This window comes from Scatophagus argus, chromosome 4, assembly GCF_020382885.2.
Source record: "Scatophagus argus isolate fScaArg1 chromosome 4, fScaArg1.pri, whole genome shotgun sequence".
Classification (NCBI taxonomy): domain Eukaryota; kingdom Metazoa; phylum Chordata; class Actinopteri; family Scatophagidae; genus Scatophagus; species Scatophagus argus.
The window spans coordinates 9,730,090-9,744,446 of record NC_058496.1 but is presented as its reverse complement, the minus strand read 5'-3'; the positions used below and the strand labels follow the sequence as shown (position 1 = coordinate 9,744,446).

Sequence of the window (14,357 nt, the reverse complement as noted above, 5' to 3'; positions counted from 1 at the left end):
TGTCTAAAATCTGTTGGCAGCATTACGGTACTTTTAAAAATTCTCATGCCTTCTAGCATTATAGAAAAAAGAGTTAGATGTTATATAATTTCCTGGGGTTGAATGAAGTATGAGGTGTGTGTGTGTGTGTGGACTGACGGTTGAAATATTTCATCACTGCCAAACATGAATTCTCTTAGTATGAGTCAGAAAAGATGCCTCTAGCTCTGAATCCCTCGCTTATTTTCTCCCCCACTTTTTTCAGACATATTCACACACACATTTCCACACACACCCTCTATGTTAAACCCATCACACATGGCAAACTGTGTATTCCTGAATTTTTGTTGCCAGACAAAACATCAGCCAGCTTGTGCTTGGATCATCTTACATAGAAACGTTTCAGTTTCTAACCTCTGTGTTCCTTGCACTGAGGCCTCAGGTCATTTTTATGGCACACATGTAGTTAACAGTCCCAGTAGCACAGCCATCTGCTCATTTTCCAAAAACCTCCAGACTGTTTACACAGATTGTTTTTTTTCATAGCCAAAAGTTGCAGAGGACTAGTTGCATTGGACTGGCACTTAGTAAATATTTACCCACTCTGTTTAGCTTAACAAACTGAAGACTGCACAGTCATTCATGAAAGAAAGATGACCAAGTGGACTTTGTATGGTGTTAATGTGTAATGTGCTCAAAGGCAGCAAAATAAGTCAAAATGAGATTGATCTACGAGTGTGTCTGTTGGGGATGTGTCAAAAATAAATGTATGAAAGGCTAATCCGCTTTCATATTTTTTTGATGGATGGAAAACTTTTCTCTCTCTCTTTTCTCTTATCTCTTTGTTGACTCACTCTCCACAGGAATCTCCAATCAAGCGCGATAAACCATTTGAATGGAGGGCTGGGAGGGACAGAAGAAAACAAGAAGGTTCTTTCTCTCTTTCCTGCTTGGAGAGCTCATTATTCCTCAAGCTCCCCTCTGTCTGAAATGGCCCCCTTCCTCTAAATTACTTCACGTTTTTAGTTCCCGCCTCACCTCCACAGAAGCCCACACTGTGTGAGTGACTAACCCTACTACAGCACCGCCTCCATTCACTGCTCACTGCTTCTTTAATTTCCTCATCCACGCTGCTGCTCCCTCCTTTCTTTCTCCTCCCCTCTCCTCTGTTGTCTCTTCTTTCTCTTCATTACTGGTTGCTCACGCCAGCCAGCTCATAGCCAAAGAGCTCCTCTGTCCCTTTAACACTGATCAAGCTTTAAGCCAGAACTTTTCATGAAAAACTGAGACATTGCTCCAAAGGAAGTTATTGCTCAAGTCTAAAGGTACAGAAACAATTTCTATCTTAATATTTGACCATTTTATATGTCTGCAACTGTATCTGTGTGTGTCTACATGTGTGTGAGTGTGAGATCTGTGAATCAATGTGTATAACCATGACACCCAAAGTATACACGTGGGTTGTAGTTACCCGAATGTACATATCAGGAAGTCTGCATGCCTCATGCTTTCACGGTTTGAGTCGTAACCCATGTGTTCTTCACACAGAGTGCAGTGTTTCACTGACAAAGGCAGTTAAGTTCCTGTAATGCATTTTTTGTGGGTTGTACGATATATGAGAGTCAATATCTCTCAAAGAAGTTGATGGAAAGACAATAATGTCCACTTTGGATGTGCTATACATTTTACAACCATGGTGAAATTATAAATCTTTATCGTCTGACTGAACTAAGACAGTGTAATTTGTTTCTTGTGCTCAAATCTTTAGCCTAACTCTTTACAATATGTCTTTCTCCTTCATTTAGAATACTTACCAAAGGAGAGGTGTGACAGAGAGATAGAAGAGCTACAGCCGAATCAGCAACAGCTTTAAGGTGTTACTGTAACATTTGGGAAGAGTTCAATTTCTTGCCCATTTAAAGCAGATCTCAACATTCCAGCTGCAGCTATGACTCAGAGCAATGGGGAGAACCCACAGAGGAGCCGGGGTGGCCTCCACCAGATCCGAGCCGGGATACAGTCACAATCGCTGCTGGCCAGGAAGAGAGTGCAAAATATTTCCAAGGATGATGTGAAAGGATTCTTCATAAGGAATGCCTTTGTGCTCTTTACCATTGGTGCTGTAATTATTGGTAAGTGGGAAAACTTATTGTTTTCACTTAGGACACTGTTCAGACACCAAACTCTTTCCATGATTTAGTTGAATTAAAACAGGATGTTATTGGAGGATACTATGTTCCTTTCCTGTCCTCTCCTTTCCATCCGTCACTACTTTAACCCCCCTCTATTCAAACTTGTAAAGAAGGCACCAGATTTTCTGAATGCTCCCAACAATCCATCAATCTGGTGTGACTAACACCCCTGCAGCAGAACGGAAGAAGGAAAAGAATTGAAACAAACTCACCGGATGACAGAATAAAGGGGACTCAGATGAACTTTGCAGACTGGCCTATATCTGACCCTGTACCTGACCCTTGACTTGTTGCCATTAACCTTTGGATCCTTCTCAGTGGGAAGTTAGCCAGGCCCACCCACCTCCTGCACATCTGCAATCCCTGCTAGAATTACACCATGCCATGACGAACTCATTTGATTGATTGTTAAAATCAATCAAATGTGTTACCAATGTGGTATTATTCACTTCTGTCTACAGGGTCAGCCACCTGCACCTGCTGTTGGATTAGTGCTGCAGTGCGGCTTGTTGAGAGAATAGACTTCACTGACAAAGAAAAAAAAACTTCTACACACATTTTCACCTGAAAATGACAGGCAGGGCAAAATTATTAGTGTTCTGTGCAATCTAAGTTGCACATCTCCTGTTAAAACACCAGCAAATGCAAATACTGATCTTTTCACAATGCAAGTATTCCCAGCAATAATCATGTAATCACCTTTAACAATACTGCCCCACCACTAATGCATCTTCCCTAAATAGGCATGTGTCTTATCTATGAAAATGTGAGTAAACACAACTCATTTTCTTATTCAGGAGGCTGCAAGGCAGTCATGTGATAAAAAGATGTTTCAGCTTTCAGGTGTTATTTTGGGACTCCTGTCAGCATGATTACGGTATTGATATTCATTCATAAATATATGTTATTAAGAACATGTCATGTTAACACCCAGAAATCTTGAAGCTTTCTAACAGGTTTTGACTTTAATTCCCTCCACATTTGACCCTCAATGCAGGCATAATCCTGGGATTTGCCCTGCGTCCTTATAAAATGTCTTACCGTGATGTGAAGTTCTTCTCTTTCCCTGGAGAACTGCTGATGAGAATGCTTCAGATGCTTGTTCTGCCCCTGCTGGTTTCCAGTCTCATCACAGGTATGAAAACTATTTTCTTAGAGCCATCAGGATACCAAAGGCTGCAGATGCATGTTTCACCCAAATTTACAAGCTCTTATTTATTTAACTTGTTAATTCACATCTTATTCTTTTATTCTTCTCAGTCACACATCAAGATTTTGACATAATGGTAGTCTTACTTCAAATGTTTTACTAAACTTTTTCTTATCAGTCACTGATAAACTCAAATTTTTCTCATACATATGAATCTAATGGGAATTATTTACTAACTGATGTTAACAAATAAATGTGAAAATACTGCACACACCCAAGGCTTACACACAACACTCCTACATGAATGTAATCATTACACTAAATTAAGTGTTATGTTGTGATTTGCTATTCTTAGTGTAGGTGTCATATTTAAAATAAGCACACAGACACGTTCAAGCCTCTGTGATGCTGTTTTGTTCTCTGGAAATAGCCCACCCTCCCCAACAAAAACCTATCCAATTTCTACTACTGTGCCCCCCAGTACTGAGTCCTCACTAGCCTAAGATGGAGTTATAATACTGCATCAGGTTGCGCATACGGAAAAAGTCTCACACTCTGTATATAGGGCATCTTAGCCATGCAGGTTCCACATGTTTTCTGTGTAAAAGGTTCACACCAGTGACGGTCCTGTTTGTTGTTTTGTGGCTCAACTGATCAGCACGTACCTCAGAGCGAGCCATTTGTTTGTTCAGCCGACGCTGTTTGTTGGCTTAGGGCTCAGTGGTGACCAGGTTAGGATGATCTCATGACAGAGAGAGAAAAATGGGTTTTGAACTTTAAGTACTGGTCTTAATCGCATTTTTGACCCATGTTGTAATGATCTTGATCTTGATGTAACACAGGCAAAGCAGTCCCGACTTTATTGCGCTTAAATTGAATAAGCAATTCAGAATTTGTCGACTGGATTAGTTGTGGATTCAGTACATCCCGTACCTTCTGTGACTCACATGTATTTGAGGCTACGTTTCAGAAAAACACAAACACATTACACTGAGGTTTTGAGTTCCAAACCAGTGATGTAGTGAGCTCATTCATCACTGTTGATATGGTTCATAAACCAAGTTGGACACGCAGGGAAGTTTTCTTCCAGAGGCCTGTCTGCCACTGAGCAGAGCCGCTGCTTTTAATGGAAGTAAAAGTACAGTTATGGAACGTGTGAGTTTCCACAAATACTAGTCAGCTGACAAAGGCAGGCGGGACAAGCCGTGACCAAACGTCCAGTCTCCGAGCAATGATTGACACAGCAAGAAGCCGGTCCCCTGAGGAGATGACAGAGACGAGACGTTGTCCAATAATAACCCGCTTTGTGTTGCAGCAGGACATAACATCAGCATTCTCTGACATCATGTCACATGACTGCAGCTACAACATGTGGAAGCCAACAAAGAGTGCTGTTCTGTAGTCAAGCCATCTGTCACATGGTTCCCTTCTCATGTGTGTACGTACCCCAGTCCAAGTGCAGTGTTATCTGATATGAAGTTATCAGTAGACAAGAAAAAGTCAACTACTATATTACCAAAAATCAAAAACAAAACCATTCTTAAAATACTGCTGCCATTTGTTTTTTTTCCCATTTTTATTTGATTATTTTCTATTATTGCTGAGTAGTAATTTAGTTGATTCAAACATTACAGACACACACAGTAGCATAGATGTATATGATTTTATGTGCAACATCACCGGTTTGAACAAAAGAAAACATCAGTTAAGAAATGAATAACCTTAATTCTTAACTGTTGGTAAGAGAAAATTTCATTACTGTAATTGGCCAGTCACTGGCTATCCTCTCATTCACACACCAGTTTAAAAATTAATCTGGTTTTCTAGAAGGAACTTAAACTTGTTTGTCTGTTGATAGACTATAGCTTAGCTACTACTGCCCCCCTGCTGTTAAAGCTAAACACAGTGTGTCAGTATTGACAAATGTCACACCAAAGTTTGGTGGATTTCTTTACTCACAAGACAGGACATACATCTTATGATGCTCATCTATAAAGTGTTATTGTTGCTATTCTTGTTTTGTCCTTTTTTATTCTTCTCTTATGGCAACACTAAAATCTGAAAGGTTATTTCACCTGTTGTCCGCTAAGGGGCCTTAGGTTTCTTTAGAGGACAGCATCTTCTCTTAATCCTTTAGAGCTTTTGAACAGACTTCAGCTGTGTGTTTGTGTTCCTCTATATCCACTGCATACTGCAGGCTTGGTTCATAAACTTTCAGAAAAGAACAGAAGTCTTACAGCCTAAATATAGTTTCTGTAAGCTATATTTCTAGAGTAATGATTGTTTCACATACACAACCTGGAGCTCAGTTTTGCAATGTTTTAGAGCATCAGAGCTCCTATGATTGGCCCCTGTGCAAACTGAGTGTCACACTTCCAGCGATGAACTGCGCCTTTATGTAAAAATTGGTTCACTGTGAATTTTGAACTTGTCCAAAAGTGAGGTTAAATCTGGAATAACAAAATATGAGCAGAGACCAGAGGGGCCCTGGAAGGTAGGAAATGAAGAAATGAGAAACTAGCTTTTGTGCTTCAGTGAAAGAGTTAGAAAGAGAAACAAGAGAGCAAGAGAAAACCATAGAGTCTTCACTGATATCTTCTTCATCCATAACCACATTTCTTTCTCTCACTCACACAAACACACTTCAAACTAACAAAATCCATTTTGTCTTCAAGCATTTCATTAAGACAACTGAGTCCGCCACAAAGTATTCACAGGGAAGGGACTGGACAGGGAGAGGGGGCGTGGGCAGTAAAAAGAGGAAAAGGATGATGATTACGGAGGAGGTCGCTGGAAGGGGAGCTTGAATGAAGGAGGGGGAGGGAATCAAGGGGAAGACCAGGACAAGGAGTAAAGAAAAGGAAAAAAAATGTCAAAGGAGATGAAGGCAGGCCATAAACTTTGTCTGAACTTTGTGGGTTAGTTGAATAAAGTTGTCAATCTAAAGGTAGAAGAAGTACTGTTACAAGTTATAAGAAAGTAAAACGTGGTAAAATGTAATAAAAAGATTGCCTTTTGTTTATATCAGGAGATGGTTGAGGTGGAATTACTTCCACACTTAGGTTGAAATCAAAACTTCCTTACACAGCATGAGTTAGCATTTGTGCTGCACATAAAAACTTATTTAAATGTGTCAATATCTAAAATAAAGTAAAGCCTGAGAGGATGTCAAAGAAAGCATAAAATACTTTCATTACTTGAAATGTAGTGGAACAGAAGTATAATGTTGCTCTAAAATAAAATAACCTGCAAACATCATTGTGAGAGTAGGTTGCTGTTTTCCACCGCTGCACCTAACAAAGAATGACACAAAAGTCATCTTCATGAGTCCATTACAGCACTATCTAGTGCACATTTTAGCACAGAATGTTGACCATATCCTAAAAGTTCATTTCATTTTTGGAACCGCAATAGAAAAGCAGAACATTTTGCAATTTTTGTACAAAAGATCTTGTATGCAAGCATAATTTATTTTCACCAACTTCAACTGGACAATTTCATCACTGCTGAATTATAAGGGGCTCTAATGCAGACGTCCCTCTGGTGAAGTCTTGCTGGAACTGTGAAGTCAACTTTTGTCCAGCCGCAGTGGATGTTGATGGCCCTCTGGGCAGAACTCTTGCAGTTTCCATGTCCTGTGCTTCAACTTCCTCCCCTCCCTAAAGTAGGCCCACCTTTGTGTTTGATGAACATTCTCCATATGAGAAAGAAAGTCATTCTCCCTGCTCTCCTTCAGTCTTGGTCCTTTCGTTCTTTTCAAAGGCTGGAATTGGTGAGGTTGTTGCCTGGACAACAAGTTCGAGATCATTGTGTGCGTGAAGAGCTGACTAAGTCAACAATTTTCCCAGGGCTGTCAGAAAAGGAAAAAGAGGAGAACAGGAGAATGGCAGGGGTGTGGGGGGGTGGGGGTGGCACTGAAAGAGGGTTGCAGCAATAAGATCAGCATGCCCAAAAGAGAGAGGAGGGAGTTGGGGGGGGTGTATTAAGGGGCAACCTGAAACAAGAGGCGGTGATGCAGGGGTAGTAGAAAGGGGAGGTGAAGAATTCAGGGTGAGAGAATGAGGGAGTGAAGGACATGAGGAGGGGAGGAAGAGGATCAAAAAGAACCACATAAAAGCCTAAGTCCTGAGCATGTAGAGACAAGAGGAACAGAGAGGGCCAAAGCAAGGGCACTACGCTCACACACATGCACGCACACACATGCGGTGTCAAAAGAGCCACATATGAAAAGAACACATACATCTCCCATCAAACAAAGCCGGCTTTGCCTTGTACAGCTCTGAATGAAGAGAATGGTCATGGAAGGACCTGACACTTTGAAAATACAACACCACTGTCATGTTTATCGAGGCAGCTTGTCTGTTGTTAGAGCTCCAGAGAACGGTTTAGGCCCCAAAGTTCTTTTCAGCAGCGGTGATTTTTGGGTAACCCTTCTTGTGAGAATGTGGAGTTTACCAGACGTGGCAGCAGACAAAGTATCATTACCCGTTCATTCTGGGTCGTGTAACAAACGCTATTTTGCGCTGTATTTTCTCAGCTACTTTCTATGCAATGGCTTCAGTTTGATATGCTTCATATTACACATAGTTATCATATCAGAATACAGGTGCATCTTTGCTGTATATTCTTCTTCATGACACTAATATTCAGTTGAGGTCAGAGTGTTAATCTGTAACTGCCACGTCTGTCTACTCTTTGTGTTCACAACAAACTAACATCACACTGGGAGACATACAGCACTGTACAGCCAACTCTGCTTTAGGGTGAAACCTTTCGCCCCTCCAGCTATAATTCAAAAATATATTAACTGCATATGAGTATACTGTATGTGTATATAGAGCTGATCTACCTCCAGGTGACATACATAAGTTTTGTTTTTCCACTGGTAAAGGTCAGCTTCAGATTGAGTTTCTTGCTACTCTTTGTTTTCGCTGATAGCTAGGCAGATAATCCAGATGGGTGTATTCCACCTATAATTACAGCACCTTTTCCCAGGCTCACTGTATGGGACAGACGTTATTGACACATCTATGTAAAGGTCATGGGGCAGCATGACTGAACATGATAGGGATGTTTTTTTTCATGTTCAGATACAACACAAAATGATTAACTTAATTATCAGATTGTTTTATTCTATTTGAAATATTCTCTCACTTTCATGATGATAATATATGTAAGGGACATTTGATTTTTTGTTATTTCACGTAGCAACATTTGCCAGCACGTCACTGAAAGCCAGATGTGCGTAACTGGAAAGCAAATGAGTGGCTGAAACTAGGGAAGTTCATCAAAACACCCTTACACTGCTCAGTGACTGGTAATGTGCTAAAGCCGGGTAGCTGCTTATTGCACTACTACTCCCTCTATGGGAACTCTTTGGAACTCCAGCAGCATTAAAAAGTACCGGTAACTAAACCCAGGAGCCTTGGCTTAACTTCCCTTAGGCCATTCATGCTTTTGATAATATAAGTAAGAGTACAGGAAGCAGGGAAGGCATACTTGTTTCAGAAACTCTTTGGAGGATAAACTCTGTGGCGCAGATTTACATTAATGTACATGATATGTCCTTTTCAGGCATGGCCGCTCTGGACAGCCGCGCCTCTGGCAAAATGGGTATGAGGGCAGTGATCTACTATACCACCACTACTGTCATTGCTGTTGTCATTGGTATCATCATGGTGCTGATTATTCACCCTGGAAAAGGATCAAAGGATGAGTTCACTAAGCAGCAGAAAATAGAACAGATCAGCCCTGCTGATGCCTTCCTGGACCTTATCAGGTACTTTCGCACACATTTATGCACACTGAAAAGACACTCACAAGTGCGTTTTAGTGGACTGATTCTGTCAGCAACAAACTAGACTTCACAATCCCTCAGTGATTTACACCGATCACTCAGATGGAGGTGTTCACACCAGGTGAAGGATTTTTACGTTGAGTGACATCTCAGGTTATGAAGAATGCAGATCAATATCAGACAACAGCCCTAATATTACAATTCATGACTTTTGTCTGTAGAGACATGCATTTAGAATTTGTAAATCACATGTTAATTGTAACAAAAAATGTACTTCTTTTGTTGTGTTTTCTAGAAACATGTTTCCTCCAAACATTGTGGAGGCTTGCACCAAACAGGTAACGCTATGTCGCCATTTCCCATGTCCTGCTGTTGCATGAAATGTTTAATTGTGTCACTTCAGCATATCCTCATCAGTAACTGAGTGCACATTAGTATTGTTTAATATCTTGTCGACTTTCAGTTACTTACACTGGAAATTAACTTCATACAACCTTCAGTTAAATCCAAAGTTGCTATAAATTTGCTATCATCTAAATCTAAATTTATGTTAAAAAAGACACATCAGATCTGTTTTGTTTGATTATTTGTATTATATTCTTTACTTATCTTGTTCTTTACTCATATTTTAAACAAAGAAACTGCAAAAAGGGGGTTTTACAATAACCAATAACCATGGGACTTTTTTGGTGAGCACCTGATGATCAACACATTGTTAGCTGCCTGTGCTTACACCTGACACAGACGAGTTGTCGACAAAGGCCCTTGTCTCAGTATCACTTCCACTTCCACATTCCAACACATTTCAGGCAGATGGAGAAACTTTGGTGGGACTGTGAAATTTTGTTTACCAGTTGGTGATAACAGGAACAAATAACTGCCCTCTGAAATGCTCAGTTCACATTTTATTTATTAAAGAATTGAAATTGAATCTCTTTGTCCATTTGCATGGAAAAGTTTTACTTTTGCAGACACATTTTCTTCACATGCAACAAGCCAGATATACTTACTAGATCTTTAATAACCTTAAATTTTAAATGTGTTTTTTTTTTAACCCCCAGTTCAAGACGCAGTATGCCAAGAGAGTAGTTCATGTGACGATGACAGTGAATGAAACAATAATCACACTCAATGATAGCCGGGAGATAACTCGGGAGGAGATGATCCCAGTGCCAGGGTCAGTTGATGGAATCAATGCTCTCGGTCTAGTGGTTTTCTCCATATGCTTTGGTCTTATCATTGGGAGCATGAGGGAACAGGGACAGCCTCTCAGAGACCTCTTTGACTGTCTCAATGAAGCCATCATGAGGCTGGTCGCCATAATCATGTGGTAAGTACCAGGACGTACATACAGACAGACAGTTGGATGGACATATGGATGGATGGATGGATGGATGGATGCAGTTAATGCAGAAGTGTTGAACCTTTCAATTCCAAATTCACAAAAACATTTATCATTCCTCAGGTACGCCCCTATTGGTATCCTGTTCCTGATTGCCGGTAAAATCACAGAGATGGAAGACCTTTCAGTTATGGGGGGCCAGCTGGGAATGTACACAATTACAGTAATTTGCGGCCTGCTCATCCACGCCATCGTTGTCCTGCCAACACTCTACTTCGTTGTCACCAGGAAGAACCCCTTTGTTTTCATTGCTGGGCTGTTGCAAGCTCTTGTCACTGCCCTGGGAACATCCTCAAGGTATGAGATTGGGTTCAAAATCTTACAGACTGGCAAAAAAGTAATCATCATCCAATGTAACTGGACCAAGTGTTCTTAGGCTAGAGTCAAACTTGATTAGACTCCCTGAATTATGTAGATGATGAGTGTTGATAATGACTATGATTCATTGCTTACCCTAATCAACTGGTCAGCAGCTCAGTCACTTGCTGTAATTTCTAGGGGGCAGGGTTCTTTTGTTTCTGTTTAACTGTTTTTTCACTCTCTTCCTGTCACCCATCCTCTCCCTTTATCCTCTTTCAGTTCTGCCACATTGCCCATCACTTTTAAATGCCTCGAGGAAAACAATAAGGTGGATAAGCGTGTGACCCGATTTGTGCTCCCTGTCGGTGCCACCATAAACATGGATGGCACAGCTCTATATGAGGCCCTGGCAGCCATCTTTATTGCTCAGGTCAATGATTATGACCTCAACTTTGGACAGATCCTCACCATCAGGTAAGTGAAATACGTTGCATTTCTAATTGAAGTTTGGCATTTTCAAAGTTCTTCTTTATCACAAAAATCTAATCCAACATACTTTTGTACAACTTAAATGGAGCCAAAAGAATATGATTCAGTAAATTTTGCTTTCTCTGAGAACTGAATCAGTTTTGGATGTGTATGATAAGCAAGAAACGAGAAGAACATGTATGAGTTAAAGACAATTTAAATTTTCCCCCTTCAGTATCACAGCCACAGCAGCCAGTATTGGAGCAGCTGGAATCCCTCAGGCAGGACTGGTCACCATGGTCATAGTGCTTACATCTGTAGGCCTGCCCACTGATGACATCACCCTCATCATTGCAGTTGATTGGTTCCTGTAAGTACAAGCTGTATGACAGCTTAGAAAAATATAAAAAAGTAAATAAAAAGCAAATTTGGCAAGTTTTTTTTTTTCTCAAATATAACCAGCACTCTGTCTCAAAATGTAAAATGTTGTTTATCTAGAAGAATGAAGAAAGTTTTATCACGTGGAAATAAAATTTGGCGTGGCTATGAGTTCAATCTAGTTCCAGCCAGGGGGGGTTTTAAGGGGTTAAAAGGGATCAAACTGGTGTGCAGTGCACTCTTGACTGGATTATCGGACAGCTTCCAGAGACACTCCCTTCACATTCCATGTCCCTCAATCCATCTGGTTTTTATTCAGTGGGTAGCCAATCCCAGTGCAGCACCCTACTTCCTTCAATCTACTGGTTGTGTTTCATGTGGTTTGAAGACTGTCTGGAGCGACTAAAACTATGCTTCCAGTTTCCTAATGATTTTTTTTTTTATTATTTACACAAAATTAGAAACACTCCAAGTAGATTATATTTTCATTGTCCTCGGTGGAATTATTTTATATCTCATACTCTTATCTTCGACTTTTGGGCTTCTCTTGTTTTGTGTTCTTTTTATGGCTTCTCTTGCATTATGTCTTATTCTGTCTTATCTTCCTTTGACTCATCTTGTCTGTGTTGTCTTGTCTTTTCTATATCCTGTCCTTATCCATTCTCTGTCTCTGCTCAGGGATCGATTGCGCACCACCACCAATGTCCTCGGAGACTCCATTGGTGCAGGTATAGTGGAACACCTGTCTCGGCATGAGTTACAGAAAAATGACCTAGAGGTTGGCAACTCAGTGGTGGAGGAGGCAGACAAGAAGCCATACCAGCTCATTTGCCAGGAGAATGAGTATGAAAATGAGAGGCCACCTGACAGTGAGACCAAGATGTAAGGGGGGGGGGCGTTTGTAAGAAGTCACATACATCCTTAGGAAAACCATTGCATTGTGCTGAACCACATCCTCATCTAAGCTCCTCTTCATTTGCAAACCCTCTTCTCACAAGACTGGAGGGTTCCAATCAAATTCATCTACTGATAGACTGTATTTCAGCTAAGGTTCTTTAATGTGTGAGTTGTAGTATGGACTGAACATGGGAAATGGTTCATTGTTGCATTGTTTTTCTAAGATTTTTTTTTTCCTAAGAGTACTACATGTATCTGCCATAGGATGGCAGCTGTTTACTATTAAGAATGACCAACTCTAGAGCCTGGTGGTCTGTGTCTTGCATGCTGTATCCAACTCCTCCCAGAACTGTGATGACTAATCTCACCCACTAGAGGCCAGTATTGCTGTGAGCCTCAACACTGCAGCAGGTCACAGCCCATGCTTCTTCAGTTGTTTTATGGCTGTAAAGTTGTTGCTTTAATTTTATTTGCGTGTGGTTGTGTATGAAGAGAAAATATAGTAAAAATCCATCTGGAGACTGATGTGAAAGGTGTTGGATATCATGCATGCACACGGACGTGACCAGGCTAACTGCTATTGGTGGAAAAGGGCTGTTTATTTACAAGCATCTGTACAGAGATTAGTGGCTTTATTTTCTACGATTTGGTGTACAGACTCAACTGAATGAATGAATGAATGAATGAATGAATGAATGAATTATGTCATTTGCTTTAAGGCACACACACTTTTGCCTCCTAAATCTCTTAGCCAGTAACTGTCATTGTTAGACAAACAAAGCTGGCAGAACACATTGGCAACGACCCAGGCGTCAAACCAAGATCACTCAGTCGTGTTTTTTTACCTTTAAATGTGCTCTGCTGAGAATCTGAACTGTCATCAGAATTAGAATTTAAGCCAACCACCACATCCATGTTCATCTGATGGAGACCTTAAATGAACATAAACGTAAACCAAAAAAGGACCAAAAATACTATCCAAATTTTTATAGTGCTCAAATTAAACCAAACCCACCCATATCCAAACAAGCTAACACACACATTAATACAGCACTGTTTCAATAGGATAGTAATGATTTTATTTTGGTGTCATTCAGTCCCTTACACTGGGCCCCTAACATGGACATAAAACTAAAAATTACCTGATTGAAACCCTGAAGTGTCAGTATGAAATATATTTTTTTTTTAATTGAACTAGTAAAGTCTATTCTCAATTTAACTTTGTTTAGATAATAACATTTATTTCATGTGATTTGATGTGGATGCATGTTGTAAAGTCATGGATTTCATTTAATTCACCATGATTTATTTTATCTGTAGCTTGAAGTTGTATTTGTTTTGAACTAATTAACAAATGTAACATTGACAAAGATGTTGCTTTGTATAGAGGATTTTTTTTGGAATATACTGTATAGTGACATGTAGATAAATATGTACATTAAATGTAGATTTAAATTGTAATGGGTTACTTGATTGCATATGTAAAGTTGCTGTAACCGTGCTCTTATCAAACCTAATGTCCAGACTAACAATCCCTCTAGTTTCTTACAGAAATGCAAAAGTGGCTGATTTAAAGGACCGAATATTTTTCTTTAAACACTCGAGGAAATTGAAATGTTCCTTTGTTCACAGTTGCTGGTATTTCTCTTGATAGGACGGTTAATTCATGTTTGAGTACAGACATGCACACGCACAACTGGAATATGGAATAATAGTTGTTTTTTTTTTTTTTTTATCTTGCATCGATTTTTTGAATAAAAAATTAAATCAGTGTTTCTGTATTTATCATTTTGT

At 40.0% G+C, this 14,357-nt stretch overlaps 1 protein-coding gene across 4 annotated transcripts; it reads left to right on the top strand.

The window, feature by feature from the left end:
- The first annotated feature begins 861 nt into the window (after positions 1-861).
- slc1a3a (solute carrier family 1 member 3a) lies at positions 862-14,129 on the top strand. 4 transcript variants are annotated; one of them, XM_046387576.1, is made up of 10 exons: positions 1,132-1,304; positions 1,785-2,111; positions 3,169-3,306; positions 8,896-9,100; positions 9,414-9,456; positions 10,180-10,448; positions 10,584-10,817; positions 11,100-11,294; positions 11,524-11,658; positions 12,345-14,129. In XM_046387576.1, the coding sequence occupies exons 2-10, from the start codon at positions 1,928-1,930 to the stop codon at positions 12,550-12,552; spliced, it is 1,611 nt and encodes a 536-aa protein (XP_046243532.1). In that variant the 5' UTR covers positions 1,132-1,304; positions 1,785-1,927; the 3' UTR covers positions 12,553-14,129. The 4 variants fall into 4 exon arrangements, 3 of the variants coding, with proteins under 3 accessions (XP_046243534.1, XP_046243532.1, XP_046243533.1); XM_046387577.1 differs by lacking the exon at positions 1,132-1,304 and adding an exon at positions 2,969-3,048 and having other exon boundaries at positions 2,057-2,111; XR_006843240.1 differs by lacking the exons at positions 8,896-9,100; positions 9,414-9,456; positions 10,180-10,448; ... (2 more) ...; positions 11,524-11,658; positions 12,345-14,129 and adding an exon at positions 2,969-3,048 and having other exon boundaries at positions 862-1,304.
- Positions 14,130-14,357: the final 228 nt, after the last annotated feature.

What these genes read in the sequence shown, in the direction of transcription:
- slc1a3a (XM_046387576.1), top strand. Translation starts at nt 1,928, where the DNA reads ATGACTCAGAGCAATGGGGAGAACCCACAGAGGAGCCGGGGTGGCCTC. An exon ending in CATTGGTGCTGTAATTATTG is followed by an intron (nt 2,112 to 3,168) that starts GTAAGTGGGAAA and finishes CCCTCAATGCAG; the next exon opens with GCATAATCCTGGGATTTGCC. An exon ending in ATTGCAGTTGATTGGTTCCT is followed by an intron (nt 11,659 to 12,344) that starts GTAAGTACAAGC and finishes GTCTCTGCTCAG; the next exon opens with GGATCGATTGCGCACCACCA.